General features: G+C 37.4%; 1 protein-coding gene across 6 annotated transcripts in view; it reads left to right on the top strand.

Annotated features, from left to right (window-relative positions):
• Positions 1–19,336, top strand: part of KIDINS220 (kinase D interacting substrate 220) — an 89,082-nt gene that overhangs the window by 64,541 nt on the left and 5,205 nt on the right. For 3 of the 6 annotated variants that reach the window (XM_062573007.1, XM_062573005.1, XM_062573008.1), the window contains 5 exons: positions 3,400–3,626; positions 8,961–9,071; positions 9,939–9,995; positions 15,964–16,110; positions 19,063–19,161. In XM_062573007.1, coding sequence (XP_062428991.1) covers positions 3,400–3,626; positions 8,961–9,071; positions 9,939–9,995; positions 15,964–16,110; positions 19,063–19,161 — 641 coding nt within the window. Of the gene's footprint in view, positions 1–3,399; positions 3,627–8,960; positions 9,072–9,938; positions 9,996–13,065; positions 13,099–15,312; positions 15,335–15,963; positions 16,111–19,062; positions 19,162–19,336 lie in introns of those variants that run through there. The other 3 variants (XM_062573011.1, XM_062573009.1, XM_062573006.1) reach the window with 3 other exon arrangements.

Here is a 19,336-nt window from a genome sequence, read left to right as displayed (position 1 = left end):
TCAGAACCATACTTGGCATGATGTATTCCTGTAACCTTTCCCATTTGAATTGGGACTTGTGACTATCCTTTCTTAGATCTAGAATGGTAATATCACAGAATCACGGGATGATTGAGGTTGGAAGAGACTCTGCAGATCAGGTAGTCCAATCCCCCTGCTCAAGCAGGGTCACCCAGAGCACGTTGCACAGAATTGTGTCTGAGTGGGTTTTGAACATCTCCAGGGAAGGAGGCTCCACAACCTCTCTGAGCAACCTGTTCCAGGGCTCTGTCACCCTCACAGTGAAGAAGTTCTCCCTCACATTCAGGCGAAACTTCCTGTGTTTCACTTTGTGCCCATTGCTGCTTGTCCTGTCACTGGGCACACCACTGAAAAGAGTCTGGCCCCAGCCTCTTGATGCCCTCCTTTGAGATATTTGTATACATTGATACATTAAGACTTCCCAGTCTTCTTTTCTCCAGGCTAAACAGGCACAGCTCTCTCTGGTCCCCTAATCATCCTCACAGTCCTACTCTGGACTCTCTCCAGGAGCTCCATGTCTCTCTTGTCCTGGGAGCCCAGCACTGGACACAGTACTCGAGATGAGGCCTCCCCAGGGCTGAGTAGACAGGGAGGATCATCTCCCTCATTCTGCTGGCAGCACTCTTCCTAATGCACCCCAGGAGACCATTGGCCTTCCTGAGCACTAGGGCACATTGCTGGCTCATGGTCAACTTGTCATCCACCAGCACTCCCAGGGCCTTCTCTGCAAAGCTGCTCTTCAGTAGGTCAGCCCCCAGCTTGTCCTGGTGTACAGGGTTATTCCTCCTGAGGTGCAGGACTCTGCACTTGCCCTTGTTGAACCTCAGGAGGTTCCTGTCTGCCCAACTCTCCAGCCTGTCCAGATCTCTCTGAATGGTAGCACAGCCCTCGGGTGTATCAGCCACTTCTCCCAGTTTGTTATCATCAGGGTGGTTGAAGTCCCCCATGAGAACCAGGGCCTGTGACTGTGATGCTACTTCCAGCTGTCTGTAAAAGGCCTCATCCACTTTCTCTTCCTGATCTGGTGGCCTGTAGTAAACACCCACAGGCGTGTCACCCATGTTAGCCTGCCCTTTAATCCTCACCCATAAGCTCTTGACTGGCTCTTTATCCTCCTGTAGGCAGAGCTCAATGCATTCCAGTTGCTCTCATGTGAAGAGCAGCTTTGCCACCTCACCTTCCTGGTCCGTCTGTCTTAAAAAGCACATAGCTGTCCATGAGAGCATTCTAGTCATGCAAGCCATCCCACCATGTCTCTGTAATTGCAATGAGATAGTGGCCCTGCAACTGTACACAGATCTCTAGTTCTTCGTGTTTATTCCCTGTGCTGCATGCATTGGTGTACAGGCATTTTGGAGAGGTAATTGAGCATTTAGGTTTCCCAGGAGGGGTACAAGTGTATCCTCCATAGTCATGTCCTGTATGCACTTCCCCGGCTGCATGCACCAGCTGGAGGCATTCCTGCTTGAGCGTGTTTTACTGACTACCCTGTCTCTGTAACTTCTCCCCTTCCCCTATCTTTCCTAGTTTAAAGCCGTCCGTACCAGGCTGGCCAACCTGTTGGCAAAGACACATATGCCCTACTTAGTGAAGTGGATCCTGTCTCTCCCCATCAATTGTTGATATTCAGATATGGTCCCATGATTGTAGAAACCAAAACTTTGTTGTTAACACCAGTGGTGCAGCCAGTTGTTAACTTGGAAAATCCATCTACTCCTCCTCCCATCCTTCCCCCTCGCTGGCAGAATTGAGGAGAAAATCACTTGGGCTGCCAGACCCTTGACCACCATCCCCAGAGCTCCTGTTGATGGTTTCAGATTCAGTAAGGGATTTGCCCTTACTATTAGTGCCCACATGGAAGAGCAGCAAAGGGTAGTAGTCAAGGGTAATAGCTCGCATGGTCAAGCCTTGGCAGTCTTTCCATGATATCACTTATTCCAGCCCCTGGCAGGAAATAGGTTTTTCTAGACAAGAGGTCAGGATGTCAGATAGGCACCTCCTTCCCTGGCAGTAGGGAGTCACCCACAACAGTCACTTGCTTCTTCTTCTGGGTGTTCCTGCATGGCATAGGATCTGTTGGCCCAGTTGCTCCTCAGCCTGGAGGGCACTGAACCTATTCCACAATTGCAAATCTTCAGGAGGAGTAAGAACCTTTCTCTTCCTACAAGAAACTACCAGTTTCCAGCCTTCTTCTACAGTGCTACAGTTTACCATTTCATGCAGCACAGAGTCCTCCAGCAACTCCACTGATGTTGGGAGGTTGGGACTCCTGGAGTTATATGGTCTCCAAGAATACCCTGTCTGTCTCTTGCTCATCTTCTCAGATGCTGTGTAGCCTACAGACCTCCTCCTGTAACTCCTTTACCTGACAACGTAGCTTGTCAGCAACAGCACACCTTCTGCAGGAGAGCTGACTGTCAGCCCAGACCTCATTGAGAGGCCCCAAGCACTCCCTGCGGCCTGAGACCTGTAGAGCTGCATCAGCTGTGAGGGTCTGTCTAGGTCAGGGTCTCTGACACAGCTGATGCAGCAACTCCAGCAGCTACTGTGGAATGTGCTGTGGCACAAACTGCTGCAGATACATTGTATACTGGTTCTTGTCTAATCAGCCCAGTAACACTAGGTTTTCTGAGTAAATTGTAATGTCAAGCGCTGTACAGTATCATTTGTACTGCGGTTAGACTCTTCTAGTTGTGATAGAGCTGTTTAGTTTTGGTGTGCCTTTGGACGTATTTACCACTTCCTTCATCTTGGGAAGAGGTCAGAGTATTCCATTGTTCCTTTTTCTGGTTTGAATTTAATATAGATTCTTAAAGAAATTTGCTGCAAAACGAAAAACGTAGTGTAGAAAGTTGCTAAAACTGAGTTCTGTTGTGAGATTGTTTTTATGAGCTAAGCGTACTGATTATTTTCAGATTTAACTCTGGAGAATAAATGGCTACAAATGAGCTCTCCAGAGTCTTTAGCCATTTTTAAAGCTTGATGTATCATAGTTTTACTATCATGAGACTATTGAGGGGGATGTTCTCAATCATTGCAAAATGCTCATTAAGCTTTAGTCTTGCAAAAAATTACATTTTTTTGTTCTCATTACCTCTGTTATAAAACTTTTCCAAAACTTTGTACTATCTCTTGGGAGAGAAAACATTTAGAGGAGCTTAATGTTCTGCCTAAATTTATGCAATAATTTGTTCCAACCCTTTTAAATATGGCCGCATAGATGTAATGCTCAAGGAGGAATAGCTAAGCAGTTGGAAGTAACATATGATCTTCTACTTAAATACACAAAAAGTACCATAATGAATTGACAAACAAGTTAAAACTGTTTCAAGCATTTGTTACGAAAACATTTTTCAACTTCATCTGAACATTTTTCAGATGTTCGTGCTGCAAGGGATCAAATAAACATTGGAGGACTTCCTTATCCCACATTGCCTCTACATGAGGCCCCTGCTAGAGCAACGTCTCTCTTCAGTCAGCCTTCTTCAGCTTGCTCTTCAACAACCTCTTTTAATGGACCTTTCAATAACGGAGTTTTATCACCACAACCTCATAGCAGTTACTATAGTGGTATGACAGGACCTCAGCATCCATTCTACAATCGGGTAAATAATTGAGCATTAATTCACGTTCTTATGATCTAATCTTGTAATATTGCAAATGTCATCGATAAAATATTTTTTTAAAACCGTTTAAATTAAATTAAAAGAAAAGATAAAGTTTGTAAATTTCAAAATAATGGTTGTCCCTTGCTGTAGTCTCATGTAGAGACGTGGTAAATTGCATCAGAAATGCAGATTGCACAGGGGGAAAAATAATCTATTTGAGACGCTAGTAAATGTGAAGACAAAACAGACTTTCTTGAATTGTTCTGTGGTAAACTTTGCATTATTGCTTACGTAATTGCTCAGAAACCTGATTTTTCTTTTAGTGACATAAAACAAAAAATACAGAAAGTGAAGTAGGGCGTTACATCAAAATAGTGTGTCTAGAAATGTCTTCTGTTTTGTCTCTTCCTTTGAGTTATTCTATTGAGTTAATCTTTTCCACTAAACAGTGTTGGACTAGTTTAAAGGAAACAACATAGCATAGATGATGTATTTATTTTTTTTAACAGTTATTTGTAGGTGTCAGAAAACATAATTCTAGGCATGACTCACTTTAAAATTGAATTAAATGGTTTACTGTATAGTGTGCTTGAGTTTAAACAATATTAGATAAACTATTTTTAGCATTGGTTCAATTTGTCAGTTTTAACTGTGACTTTGTTTATTAGATGAGGCTACAGCTAAAAAGAATGCCTTTTTAGGTATGTTTTACCTCAAAATTTATAATGCTAATCAGTGTACTGTAATTACAGCTAAGCGTGAAATTTCATCAGTTAAACTGTTGACAGTATTTCTAATAATTTTATTTATGGTTGTTTAAAATTTCAGCGCATGCCCCTGGCAAACTGTAACTTCCTATTTTTGTAAGACATATTCAATCCTTTTTAAACTTAACTTTTACATTCTTCTGGAATACTGTCAAAAAGAAAGTGTTCAGAAAACTGATACAAGTCATAGCCTACAAAAGTATACAAAAAATGACTTTAAATTGTGAAATTTGACAGGAAGTTAATCTTAAAAGGAAGCTAAAAACCTAAAATGAAAATCGAGTTATTACTAAATCAGTGTTCATTAACCCAGATGAAAAAATAATACATTTAGCACAGAACCTTTTAAGTTACCTTTTCTAAAATTATTTTTATATTTGCTCAATTCAGTGACAATATTATATTTTGCTGAAAATAACTTACCATGTTCTTTGAAGTAGTACAATTCTGATAAATACCTGTCAAATGAATCTTTGTGTCTATAGTAATTCCAGCTTGTAGGTATTTTTTTGGAAGTGCTATTTTTGTGTCTGTGTTACTGTACATGACAAGGCTTAGAGTGTGTTGTAGTATATATTCTGACCCTTACAAGCAACACAAAAACAATTATTGGCAAGTCATAAATATCAGCTTATTTGTTCATTTGTGTTGCTTATGTCCACAGCCATGGATATAAGCATGCATATTTTTTCCCTTTTTTCCTGCTGAGGACTAAATGTTTCTATTCTTACCTTTCTCTGTGAATTTTGTACCCCTCTCATAAGGTATGATTGTTTATAATCTGTTTCATGCTTTCAGATATAGACAAAGAGCTATATTCATTCCGTTCCTCTGTGTAGTTATAAAAGTACTGACATAAATGCTACATACTGAGATCAATGTTGGGAACTTTATAATACTAGAAAATTCAGACTGAAAGGCAGTGCCTGCTCCTAACTCCTTCAGTGTTTTCAATCATGTTTTCACTTCTCAGTTTTTTTAAGAATCATATTTAAAAAAAAGAACAACAGATAAAAGATTAGACTCTCCCCAATAGTGTAAGGTTCTGGGAGAGGTCTTGGACAGATGTATTACAGAACAGATTGAGTTCAGATGCTACTGGGGACATTCCTGAATTTTATAGTAAAAAGCCCTAAGATAGAGTAAGATGCGTTGCCTACTTCTGACCATTAAATTGTTCTTATCCTATTATCTTTAAGCACTTATTTGTGCTTAAGAGAAAAGCTATTGGGTGATTGGAAAAAACACTCAAGTTCTTCCAAAAAAAAGTCTTTACTTTGTTCTTCAGGTGTTCCTACAGTATGGACTTTGAATGTCTAGTCACATGATCTACTATTTTTTTTTTTTATTTAAAGCTCCATTCTCCTATGTAGAGCTGTAAAGAAAAGCTTGTAGTCCAATTTAGCTGCTCTTCAACCTGGCAGTTTGGCTCTAATTTTCTGTATTGGATTATGTGAGAGGTGTTCAGTTTACCACTGTCTATCTAGTTCAGTGGCTACAAGCTGGATTTCAGTTCAGCTTCCCAAATTCATGGTTATCACAGACTATTGTGGAGATCGTATATTTCTTATGGGGATATTCAATCTAATCAGAATTTTCAGGGGAAGAACTAGAAAATATAGTATGTGAAGACTTGTTCTACAGCGCAGCAGCAAATTCTGTGTATATTGGAAAAACAGCAAACACCACAATCATGCATTTTTAGACTATGCACAGGCTTGGAAAACCACTCTGTGCTGGTTTGTGCCTCATATGCATTTCTTCCCTTTTTTCATGGAACCACTGTTATCATACTTTGAATGGAAGTTGAGACTGCAGAATTTAAGCCTGTAATGGAGAATTAATTCCACAGGTGGGAAGCAGCGGAGCTGAACATGTTGCAAGATGTAATTAGAAATCATGAAAGAATTGTGGGATAATTGAATTATTGGGCAAATTTTTTTCACTGCTTTGTAGGTTGATGACTAGCAACCAGTAAACAGGTGCTTGCTGTGAGTTTCAGCAGATAGTCTTTGAGCGAAGAGAACTAGGTACTTCAACGCAGTGTGATCATTAAGCAAGCATCTCATGCTTGTGGGTTTTCCACATGGTTTACTGTGGCTAGGGGAGTTGTTAGTGGAAAACTGAGGCATTTCATTATTTAAAAAAATAACATAAACTTTTTCAAAAAAAAAGAAGGTTCCTTTCCAGAAAATAACATACAATCTGTGCCTTATCACAATGAAATAAATTTAATTTGGTGAATTTTTGGAATCCTCCTATGCTAACCAGTAAATGTAAGGCAAAGGTTAGGCATTTGGTTTCTTACCTATTTTTTAAAAAACAGGGTTTAGTATAGGTAATTTGCTGCTGCTGTAATAAGATCACCATTACATGATCCTCAGGATCCTACTGAAATAACCCAGGCCAGAGAAAGTTGCAGAAAATGAAAGGGGGTTTAGGCCTGAGATTCGCAATCTGCGTATGCCCCCACCACAGCTGAGAAAACAGTAGTACTGGCTTGTGGCAGCCCAAGGCGTTACATGGCCCCATAATAAATCAGGTTGGGCACGTAATCTACAATAAGACTACCCTTACCAGGAAAAATAAAAAGTGATTTTAAATGGATCATTTTCCTGGTCTGTTGGACAAAACACTGATAAAACGTGATAAGAATAAACAGTGGGAATAGGCATGTGATTTCACTTTTCCAGCAACAATTTTTGTTAGTTTAAAGTTCATGTGAAACTATAGCCAAACATCTGTGATGTGGAATTCTACATTTAGACTGATGGTTACAAAACACATCAAGTAACTGCATGTGCTGGAAGATCATGTGAACTGCTGGAGAGAGTGCTAGGACCATTTGGGCTTTTCCACAAATTACTCAAAGTTGCAGCATTTACCATCCAAGTAATTGGTGCATAATTGGACTTTTACTTCTCAGGTCACTTACAGCTGCTTCTGAATGCAAATGAGGTTTGTGTTTTTTTGATTTTGCTTCTTTTGGTTTTATTTTTGTTTTTTTTTATTTATCAGTAAGACTAAAAACACACACACAAAGTACTCCGTTTCAAGAAATTATACTCATTCCTCATAGAATGGTGTTTACTGTCTTTCCTCATCCATTATAGATTGATGTTTGCCGTCAAGTCTTAAAATGATTTACTGTATTCTGAATTCGGTGCAGTAAACCACTCAGAATCTTGTCATGTGCAGAAACACAGGCCAAATAGTATTCTCTGTTTTTTTAAAAAAGCTAGATAATCTAATTTTAAAAATGTTGTATATAAAAAACACCAGAAATCTGCAATACAGCCCTTATTTTAAGAAATGTATATATCTTTTTGAAGAACTGCATAATGTGTTAAAAGCAATGAATTCCTTAATTCTACTTTTCCCGAAGACTAAAAACTCTGTAATTGCTACTGCATTACATTTGACCCAAAATAGAATAGATAAGAATGGAAATGAAAATCTTTATTTTAAGACCTAACTCTGTATTCTTATAAAAGTATTAAAGATTGGAGTAAAATAAGTATTAATTTTATAGACTTCAAAATTTCACAGATAGATTAAAACAGAATACGTGTGTTTTGTTGTCAATGAATAGCATTCTGGACATACAAAAAGAGTGCAGGTAAAGCTGATATTATTTTGTGAATTTCAGGAAAGATGCACACAATTTGCTGTGGCACATGGAAAGAAACTGGCTTTATTCAAATGAAAGTATGTTAGTAATTTTGAAGACCATATGTCTTCAAAAGTGACTTTATTAAGCACAGTCAATGACCTAAGTTATCACTTGGACTCTTAACACTCATGTGCTCTTAAGTCTTTTTGGAAACCTGAACAGCAATTGTTTTCATGAAATTCAATTATAAAAAGGAATAAAAAGGAACTTGATTGCATCAAGTATAATTAGAGTTAACTGATATTTTTGGAGAAAAAAATATTTTTTGAAAAATGTTTGACAATAATTAACATTGTTGTTTAAAATGATACTTGTATTGAACAACATATGTTGGCATATTTACAACAAAGCAAAGGTCAATTATGGTCTACTGTAATGTTATTTCTAATATTTGTAGAAGCAAAAAAGCCTCCAGAATGGTTACTGGAAGTTCTGGTAATGCCATTATGTGCCACACATTTTTTGTACTTTTGCCTTGGGTATTATGAAGCTTTTATAAGTTATACTGAACATGTAGTTTTGAGTTTAGCAGCTCTGAGATAGTGGAGTTAACAGAAGTGTAAATCCTTTTCCTGTATTCAGACCAGATGTTGTAGTGTAACTATCAAAAACATTTTAACTGTGTTCTTCTGGAAAGCCATTACCAGAACACCCTTTGATTTGGGGGGCAGTAGAAGGGGTCAGTTGCTGAGGGATTTTGAAGTTCTCACTTCAGAGCTTCTGACTGAATTCTATTTAATGGAAAAAATAAAGAAAACTACCAGTAATTGCAATTTTCACTTTATTATAAACTCAACTAGAGGGTGTGTTTTGTTGAAATGTTTTATTTTGTTATTACATTTTGATTTGTGTAATTGTTTGTCCCTTTTTTGTTACATTTTTTTTCCATAGCCATTCTTTGCCCCATATCTTTACATGCCAAGGTATTACCCTGGCAGTTCTCATCTCATCTCACGTCCACCACTAAAAACGAGTTTGTCCAGAGATCAGAACAATGGCCTAGTAAGTATTTTGAAGGGTAATTCACATACTAACCTAGACAATAAGTATAGTTAGTAATGCAAAATGAAGCTTATTAATGATGATTCAGTATTAGATAAGTTGAAGCTCTATTTTCTAAATAGTTTAAGTAAACATTTAATGTAAAATGTATTTTGTTTTTAACCTTAAAATTATTTATGGAGGAATATTAATTAAGACATTCAGGTATCAAGTTTAAAGGAGTTTGACATGCAAGATTGGCAGGAAGTTATTTTAATTTAATGGCAGTATCAACTATGGTATAGTAAATAAATTGATACAGCGCAGTAGCATGAGAAAAAGAAAGCTACTTGTATGTGCAAATTTTACAATAAAGCAAATTCTCTAACATATCTGGAGAAAATAAAATTGCATCCTTTGATTTTGCAAAGAATATTAGAAATTGGAAGGCCTAAGTAAACAGTTAAATATTTTTAATGTTCAAGTAAAACAAAATACATTTTATGTGAAGTGTACATCAATTGTAGCTTTTTCTTGTAAGTACATATAATTCAACTTTATTTACCTGTTAAAAAGTAAAAATGAACACACTTTCCTGGGTTCCTATAGAATAATAAAATTCCTTTTAACAGTATTTATTTTATTGACATAGATTGCTGTTCAAATGGAATTAAGAACTAAGGAAAGCTAAGAAAATTTGTCATTCAATTTAATTCTAGAATATTGATTCATTGAACAAAGCTATTAAAAGGTTTTAAAATCTTTTTTAATCACTTGTTTTTGTTGGATTATGTATTATAATGAGATCATTCTCATTCATTGTTTACTTCATATTTTTGTTGAGCCCGTAATCATTTTACCCAAACCATAATATTTTGTTGTTGTTAGGATGTTATCAAGGAGGATGCTGATGAGGGTCTTTCTTCACCCACAGACCCCTCAATGGTAAATGAGTAGTCATGTGGTGTGGAAATTTTGGCATCTCATTGCTTTTTCAGCAGTAATGAGTCTGCATTAATCATAACTGCAGTTCACTAACACTGCATCAATGGCTTTGGTGAGCAAATAGTTAGAGTAGTTGAAGACTAATGTAGTTTGTGAATGAATTTAAGAGCTAATATTTCACTTATATGGTATATTATATTTTTCCCCTGTAGTTTTCTGCTTTCCTTTCTCAGTAGCTGTGGAGAGTTTTCAGTAAAGAGTATTGTGGTAGCTAGATTGAGTAAAGAATGACAGTTGGTCATTCATTACTTAGATTTTTAGAATGAAGTAGCTGACCTGTATCTTTTTCCTGCTTTAGTCAGCTGTCTTACCTGGTCCCTACCATGGTGCCATAAAGCTGTTGCAGTTAATAAAGAACTTTCCATGAAAATAATAAAAAACTGTAGATCATAAGCTTATTCTTAAGTCAGAATGCTAACATCTTTCTTTTTCATGACTTGTGTTTATTTTGTCATACAAATATTCATACAAAGATGTCATCTTTACGAATATCTTTACTGTAACCATGGAAATCAATGGAAAAACATTACTTACTATTTACTACCAAAGCAAAAGGTTAATATAGTTTTAATCATTTTCTTAATAGTTTGCTGCCAGTAGTTGTTGACAACAATTGTAGTTTGACCTCAGTTACTTTTTCTTCTAGTAAATTATTGCAAAAAAAAAAAAAAAAAAGTCTTTCCGTTGTTGTGCAATGAAGAACCAACAATCCATGCAAACTCCAAAACTGTTGCATTTCACCACACATAACCTCTGAGCAGCCTTGTGTTTGCAGTGCCACAGTGGTGAATTTACCCTAAAGTTCTCTTTCCTGGGTAATTAGCTACCCTTGGGTGAAGGAGCAGCTTTGGAGTAAGCTTTTCCTTTAGCCTATTCTTGGAGATGCTGATGCCTTCCCTGTGTTTGATTCCTTATTTAAGCATCCCGTCTTGTTCCTAGCTCTTTGGAGCTTGTCAGTGCAAGGAGAAAACATGACTTTCGTAAAGTGCTAGTGTGGCAGTTGAAGGAAGTGTGTGCATGTGTGAGGATGGAGAGATGGGACTGGAAAGTGGAGAGTGAGTATAGGAGTCTCAGGGCAAAGGAGGTCTGTTCCAGGGCAGACCTGGCTGGAACTCAGGGCTTGTTGCCCTGAGTATGTATCTTAAACACACATAGTCTGCTATTTCAAACAGTGTAAAACGAAGCATATAAATTATATGATATGCTGCTTGTGTGTAAGAAAATGCAAGAATTAAATCATTAGTCTTTTTGTTAAAATAATATTGAAAGATTTTATTAGATACATAGTAACTAAAGTAGTAATTAAAGACTAAAAATAACTGTGTAGTACAGCATTTAAGATCATTGACTTTTCATTAGTTGAGCCATACTGTAAAATTAAATTACTATTCTTTGTGATTTTAGCATTCTTGTGTATTTTATGTGAGGAAAGATGGAAATGTTTCCCAAATGTCTTTAGTCTCATCCCTGGTTCTTTGAAAATCTCTTGGATAGTTCATAAAGATGTTGTCAGTCAGTACTGGGTATTCTGCCTGCCTATTAGGATGCCCCATCAGGGTTTCATCTATTTTTAAAAACACTTATTTTGCAGACTTTCTTCAAATTTCTGTGAAAAGGAACAGTATTAATATTAAGGCACTACAGTTATCCACAGATGATGCGTGCAGTAATTTCATCCAGCTATTTAGGTGATAGATAGAATAATTTTATCTAGCTATTTAGGTAGCTCTTCTTTGATGGATCATTGCCACTATATATAATATGGCTTTTACTTATATCTTAATAAGCGGATTGATGCGTGCAAAGCAGTGAAGTGAACTAAAAATCTGTGTGAAATTGTTAATGAATGTTAAGGCCTGTAACTGGTTTGATGATTAAAAGAAGATTGGAGTTTGAAATTTTGGATTTTACCTGCTTATTCTGCACTTTTGCTGGATGCAACCATCTGTATAGTTGCATCGGCAAGGAGATCCGTTGTAAATTTCAGGGCCTTAGCTTAAATCACTAATGAAAGTAGATTTGAGATAAGATACCAGCCTTTGCACATCCATGGTGCAGGCAAAACAGGCATTTCTGGTGACTTTGCTATACAGATGATTGTTTCTGACAGGAGTTGTACAAATTTCTGTGGTGCTCTTAAAAAGTTTGTCATTGGATTATAGTGTTACCAATATATGTTCATAGCATCTCCTAATACCTGTTTGAAGTCAAACTAGCATTGGTAGTGGTTATCTGAAATAAATTTGATTGGTCATTTTAGTTTGTATTGCTAATTCTGATTTATTAGGGTACGGCTCATTGCAATATCATTATGTTGTTTTAAATACATTCTTTCATACTACATTTAATATATAATGCCTTAAGATATAGTGTGTGTTCTTCTAACAAGAACTAAAATGGCCCATTGCATGGATTATAGACAAAACTAGAATATCCTTTAAGAAACTTGATGTGCTTTCCTAAAGTTTGAGCATGATTGAGGGTTGGTAATACGGAGTTTTCCACGTGTTTTATTGTGGCATTGTTATACTTCTAATATTTACTCTTGTTATGTACTCTTAAAAGTATCTTTTCAGTTCTGTTTTTTGCATGCTTAAGTATAAAGGCTTTGAAGCCTTTGGAGATACACTGGTGAAATAATGCAATCCTAAAATGGCAAGAGAATGTTAGTTTAAAGGCAGGGTTCTCCCTCAGAAATATAACGCAAAGCTTTTATGCAAATAAAATACAGCAAGAATTCTGCTTTTTTAACAAGTGCAAAAAAAGAGTAAGCTGTTCGTAGGAAAACAGTATTTGTATAGCGTATACTTAATATGCATTATGAAGGTCTGTCTTAAAAATTTAATTGCGTTGTGAAAATACCACAATACAGCAGGTTTCTTTCCTAACACTAATTTCCGCTGTTGATGAAGTTTACCTTAATGAGTGTCATCTATATCTTCAAATGTATTTTGATGTGTCACTTTAAGTTGTTGTTTTCTTTTCATTCTGTTTTGTCCCTTTCTGAAAGCTGTGTAAGTCTGGGTTAAACAAACAGAGACAGGTACAGCCACTTTCTGTGAATTATTGTTCATTTATTTTAGAGTCATTTCAGAAGCTCTCATACTGGCACTTCATGCTGGGCTGTCTGTAAACTAATGCTCATTACTAGCCCTGAGGTTTGTTTTGACAAGCTGCTTTTAGCTTTTGCATGGCAAATACTTTTTAGACTAATGTTCTCTAAGCATCCTTAACAAAACCACTAAGGCTGAAAAATGTGTCAGTTTAAGTACAGTTTTAATTCACTTACATGATGACGATATCCCTAAAGCTATTACATTACTTATTCTTCAGACAGTTCTTTTTATAAAGAATGATTTGGATTAATATATATCTATTTCAAACAGTTCACACTTTAACAAAAATAGTCTAAATATTTTAGCACTTTTCCATGTATTTCTATATACACAGAAGGAAGAGTTTCTAAACTAACTCCTAATGCATGCAGAAATAATGACGTGCGTCTGACTGATAAAAAGTATTTTGATTTAAAGCAGAACTGTTAAATTACAAGTATTTAAAACTTTTCTACATTTATTTGTAGCTAACAATAGGTACTGTATTTAATAGATTCAGGGAACAAAGGCTATTGAAACTCCACATGTTGCTTTGGGATCATCTAGTTTAGCAGTGCCATAATCTAATTTTGAATGTAATCTTTTACTTGATAAGCTTTCTTTCAAGAAAGATTTTTTTAAATTAACTATTGTATTTATTGATGTATATCTAACTCATACTAGTATCAAGTAGTGGGTGTATGGGGAAATAATAGACAAACGCATTTGATAATCTGAAGAAAAATTAAAAAGTGATTTTAAAAACTAGAAAAATACAGATTTACCTAAGAGAGAAATGCAGTAAATACATGAAATTTTTTCCTGTCATTAGCAGTTTGGTGGTTGGCATATATCCTTAATTTGATGAGGATTTTAGCTATGCTAAAAATCAAGCTTGATAAAGATCTAAACTTCCTCCGTTAGACTTCTAATATAACAACTAGGTATTACAGACACCTAGTTAGAGAGGCATTGCAGAATCTGAAAAGTAACTGTCTTGTCCTCAGAAGAAATAGTAGGTGCCCAGATTCTAGTGAAAATATGTTTAAATTTTATGCAGTATTTTAGGTAGAGTTCTTAAATAGAAAATGGAATATATCTTCTGTTTCTTTAGTGTCTGATTTACAACAAATATAAATACACACATGGTACAAAAATAAAGATTAGAGCCCCAGATCTGTCTTCAGCTAAGTGCACCAACTACTTGGCTTGGGATCTCCCCAACCTCCTGTAGTGATTTTGAACAGTTGATTCTGTTTGACTGCATTAAGCATGTTTCAAACATACCTGGCTGAGAATCTGGAGACAGTTACATGTAGTAGCATCTAAACTTTGCTTCTTGGAGTAGCTCAGGTGGGAAAAATGCCTAGCTCCCCAGAGCAGGGCATCTCTGATAACACTCAGTTAACTATTTTTAAATAACTCTCAGGTTAAATGGTAGTAGAGAATGAGTTTTTAGATTGATTGCTGTCTTGAAATTTATAGCTGAATAAATTCTTCTAAAATCTTGGTTTAGACAAGTTAGATGTAGTTAATGTTATTCAACATAATAATACTTTTTTAATTTTTATAAGTAAATATCTTTGGATCTCTTAATTTTTACTAATTCTGAAAGCTAAACAGCTTTGAAGTAATAGAAACGGGAACAAATGTATTAGGACTATAAAAATCATCTTCATTGGTGGTTGAGGAATATAGTCAAACTTGCAGAAATGAACTCTGGATATTCAAAATGAAGTTTTACATCTCAGGATTTATTCATGTGATGAGCAGCTCTGAAGCTTTAGAAGTTCTTTTGCAGCCTCCCAGAATGAGCATCATTCCTATGCATGGCCTGCAATGCTGAAACCAAAACTTCATCTATAGGAAAAGGGAGAGTACAGCCCTCCCTTTCAGGAGAAATGGATACAAATATTTCATAGCTGATGGAACTAGTTCTGGTTTTGGTGTTAGTAATTTGGAATAGCTAGCTTAGTTGTTTAGAGCTCTGCGCTTCGTGCTGCTTAATGCACAAGCTCCTATCTGCAAAGAACATGTTTTTCTGGAGAGCACACTGTCTTAATATACTGATTTACTTGTAAATTCATTTGTTTTCTCTTTCCACACTTCCTTTGAAATGCTTAGAAGCTGGCAATATTATCGGGGTAACTTTTGTGTTTCAGATATGAACTGTGAATAATTTCTACCTGAATCTTACCAAAGCTGCAGACACATGAGACATTCTCAGTGTTTTGGAGGGCAATGGCATGGCTTGACTGTAGTTCTCTACTGTGATGGTGGTTTGCAGCCCCCAGCTGATCTTGCATAAACATAACTGAAAGCACCTCTGAAAAATTGAGACATTGGTAAAATGACCCAGTGAAACCAAGTAGTTGAGTTGTGTTACAGGTCATCTTTGTCTAAAGCTAAACCAGGAATTTTTAATACAGTAAATTCAAAATTGCATCTGGGATATTTAAAAAACAACCTAGCAACTAAAATTAGTAGAAAACTTTGAATGAAGATGGATTTGAAGTAACCCTTACTTAGCTCTGATTTTTATGTTGTTGCTCTTAAATTACATGTAAGAGAGTATTTTCTCACATAGGCGAGACTCAAGCTTCTGTGTTGTTTTTCATATAAATACTAAAGTAAATGCTTCCCAATATATAGATATTCTGATATTAATTAAAAATGCCTGGCCATCCTTTTTCTTATCTGTTAATTTTAAAATGTAGTTGAACACAATTTGATTTGTGTTAGTGTGTATTATCAAATTCTGGGTGTACTGGATATTTGCATAATTCGTACACATGTTTTTTCCCTTCTTACAGGGAGCAGGAGCAGGCACAGGATCGACTGCAGGAGTATCACACGTGCCTCTGAGCACAATGAGTGTGGAAACTGTATGTGAGAAACTAAAGCAAATAGATGGTCTGGACCAGACTATGCTACCTCAGTACTCTGCAACTATAAGAAAGGTATCTGTTGAATTTCATTAATGTATTTAATGCTTAAACATAAGTCTTTCTTCTTGGAAACTGACATTGAATATTGAAGCGTTAACTTCCATACATGCTGAATTCGAAGCACCTCTATTAAAAACTTGTATTTCTCAGAGAAAATGCTGTCTTACAAGAGCAGAATCAGACTCAGAAATGTAAGGAATTGCTGGTGATGAGACTGGTTTATTTTGAGAAAAGAAACATGAAAAATCATTTCAAAATTGCCATGTCTGGATAGATCAGGTATGCTGTAAATGCATTCTATATCCAGGTAGCAAGACCTCTGAGAAATTGGCACATTTTCTTTGTTGTATGTGAGAGTGGTGAAGAAGATTCCATTTCTCTCCTGTCATAATCCACTTCCGTTTGCTTCAGAAAAGGCCAGTGGGCATTTTTCTGTTACTTCCTCTTTCCTCTAACATATTAAAGCAGAATTATTTCTGTCTGTATTGCTTTTCTTATCATTCTCTGCTCTACTTCTGTGCGTAGGAAGAGGAAAAAATATGGAGGTTTCACTAATGCTTTTGGTGAGCTTGCTTTGTCCCAGTACCTATTATTAGCTTTAAAGAAAACAGAGAGAGAATCCTGCTTAACCAGTCTGATAGCCTTCTATGATGGAATGACTGGCTTGGTAGATGAGGGGAGAGCAGTGGACGTTGTGTACCTTGACTTCAGCAAAGATTTTGACACTGTCTCCCATAACTGCCTCCTAGAGAAGCTCAGGAAGTGTGGGTTAGACGAGTGGACAGTGAGGTGGATTGAGAACTGGCTGAAAGGCAGAGCTCAGAGGGTCGTCATCGGTGGAGCAGAGTCTAGTTAGAGGCCTGTGGCTAGTGGTGTCCCCCAGGGCTCAGTACTGGGTCCCATCCTGTTCAACTTCTTCATCAACAGCCTGGATGAGGGGACAGAGTGCCTCCTCAGCAAGTTGGCTGATGATACCAAGCTGGGAGGAGTGGCTGACACACCTGAGGGCTGTGCTGCCATTCAGAGAGACCTGGACAGGCTGGAGAGTTGGGCAGAGAGGAACCTCCTGAGGTTCAACAAGGGCAAGTGCAGAGTCCTGCACCTCGGGAGGAATAACTCTGTGCACCAGGACAAGCTGGGGGCTGACTTTCTGGAGAGCTGCTCTGCAGAGAAGGCCCTGGGAGTGCTGGTGGATGACAAGTTGACCATGAGCCAGCAATGTGCCCTTGTGGCCAAGGCGGCCAATGGTCTCCTGGGGTGCATTAGGAAGAGTGTTGCCAGCAGGTGGAGGGAGATGATCCTGCCCCTCTCCTCAGCCCTGGGGAGGCCTCATCTCAAGTACTGTGTCCAGTTCTGGGCTCCCCAGGACAAGAGAGACATGGAGCTCCTGGAGAGAGTCAAGCGTAGGGCTGTGAAGTTGATCAGAGGGCTGGAGCACCTGCCCCATGAGGAACGGCTATGAGAGCTGGGCCTCTTCAGCCTGGGGAAGAGAAGCCTGAGGGGGGATCTTCTCAAGGTGTACAAGTATCTGAAGGGGAGAGTGTCAAGGGGACAGGGACAAACTCTTTTCAGTTGTCCCGTGTGACAGTACAAGAGGCAATGGGCAGAAATTGAAGCACAGGAAGTTCGGCCTGAGCGTGAGGGGGAATTTCTTCCCTGTGAGAGTGACGGAGACTAGATGATCTCTGGAGGTCCCTTCCAACCTTACTGATTCTATGATTCTATGTTGGTTCAAGCGCTGATGGAAAGGTTTTTGATAGGAACTATCAGCAGTGTTACTCAGGGAGGAAGACAAGAAGCCAGATTGCAGCTTAGTGAGCATATCTGCAAAATTTTCCAATTGCTTCAGTGGTTTTGGGGGTCCTAAAAGAATGTGCCCGTTACTTAATTAGAGATTCCTCTTACTTATATTCTTGCTATTCTCACTACAAGTGGCCCAGTCTGAACAGGAAGAATGAGAAGGGCTCATCCTGGTCTTTTTGGTTTGATTGATTTGATTAAATGGTTTGATTAAAACCATCTACTTGGATATGGGAACAGAATCACTAACATTGTTCACTCTGAGCAGAGCTTGCAACTCAAATCTCCCATTTCGTAGCTGCCCTCCTGAGAGATGTTTTCTCTTCTACGTTTTGTCTGTTCACTGATAACATTATGTAGAGGAGAGTACCTCTACTGATGTGTAATAAAAGTAGTTTTGCATTGGATTTGGTGCCATTTGAAGAAGTTAAGTACTGTATAAACATGCCTAACATATGGGATTTTCACTTTCCTGGGACTTAGATAGAATTTAGGCACTTCTGTGTTGATCTCTGAATTATGAAGAAAATTAGAAAAAGCTGAAGGTCTAGGTTTCCATCCCAGGGTTCTTCTGATAGGAGAAGTGATGAAAGCTTGTATTTATGCAGGAAGGGAACTTTATGGAGGTAGTACATGATCTTGGATGCCTGAAGCCAGGGGTTAGATGGTGTTTGGAGCTCAGTTGTCTGATCATCTTCAGCCACTTAGGCATCTGAGGTCTATTTCTGTTGTGACTGAGAAATCTAGGCAGCTGAATGTAGTTTATTGTCTATGAAAACTTTATACCACTAGTGTCTTGTTTCCTTATGTCAGTTTGTAGAATATAACTGTATTGCCTTTCATATCCTTGTTTTGATAGGTTTATTTCCTGTTTTTCATGAAAGATGGGCTCTTCCTGCCCTTAATCATTCTATAGCCTTTCTCTGTCCCTTTTCTGTTTCCATTACTCCAGTTCTTCCTGTGCTGCATCTTAGTCCATCACCAATCATTAGTATACACTATTTTTTTTGAATTTGTTACATGGGATTGAACGTAAGATTGATGCTTGGGGAATTTTTCTAGCAGACCCAATATATCCAACTTCAATTACATCTTTAGTCTGTTGCTTTCTCACTCAACAAATCCTAAATTGGTAATTTACATTATTTAATTTTATTGTTTCAGGCAAATATAAATGGCCGTGTCTTGGCTCAGTGCAACACTGATGAACTGAAAAGGGAAATGAATATGAATTTTGGTGACTGGCACCTGTTCAGGAGCATGGTAAGACTTTCTCTTCAGTATTCCAGTTCATCTTAAATAGATGTTCTTTTCATAACCTTAATTTTTCTTTCCTCTATTATTGTATTTCTTAGTTATCTTAAAATGTGAGTACATTTATTGTTACTTTTGTCTTTTTGTGTTGAGCACTTTAATTGACAACTCACTGTCTATGGAT

This window comes from Rhea pennata, chromosome 3 (assembly GCF_028389875.1).
Source record: "Rhea pennata isolate bPtePen1 chromosome 3, bPtePen1.pri, whole genome shotgun sequence".
Taxonomy (NCBI): Eukaryota; Metazoa; Chordata; class Aves; order Rheiformes; family Rheidae; genus Rhea; species Rhea pennata.
The sequence above is the reverse complement of the archived record's forward strand: the minus strand, read 5'-3'. Positions and strand labels throughout refer to the sequence as shown.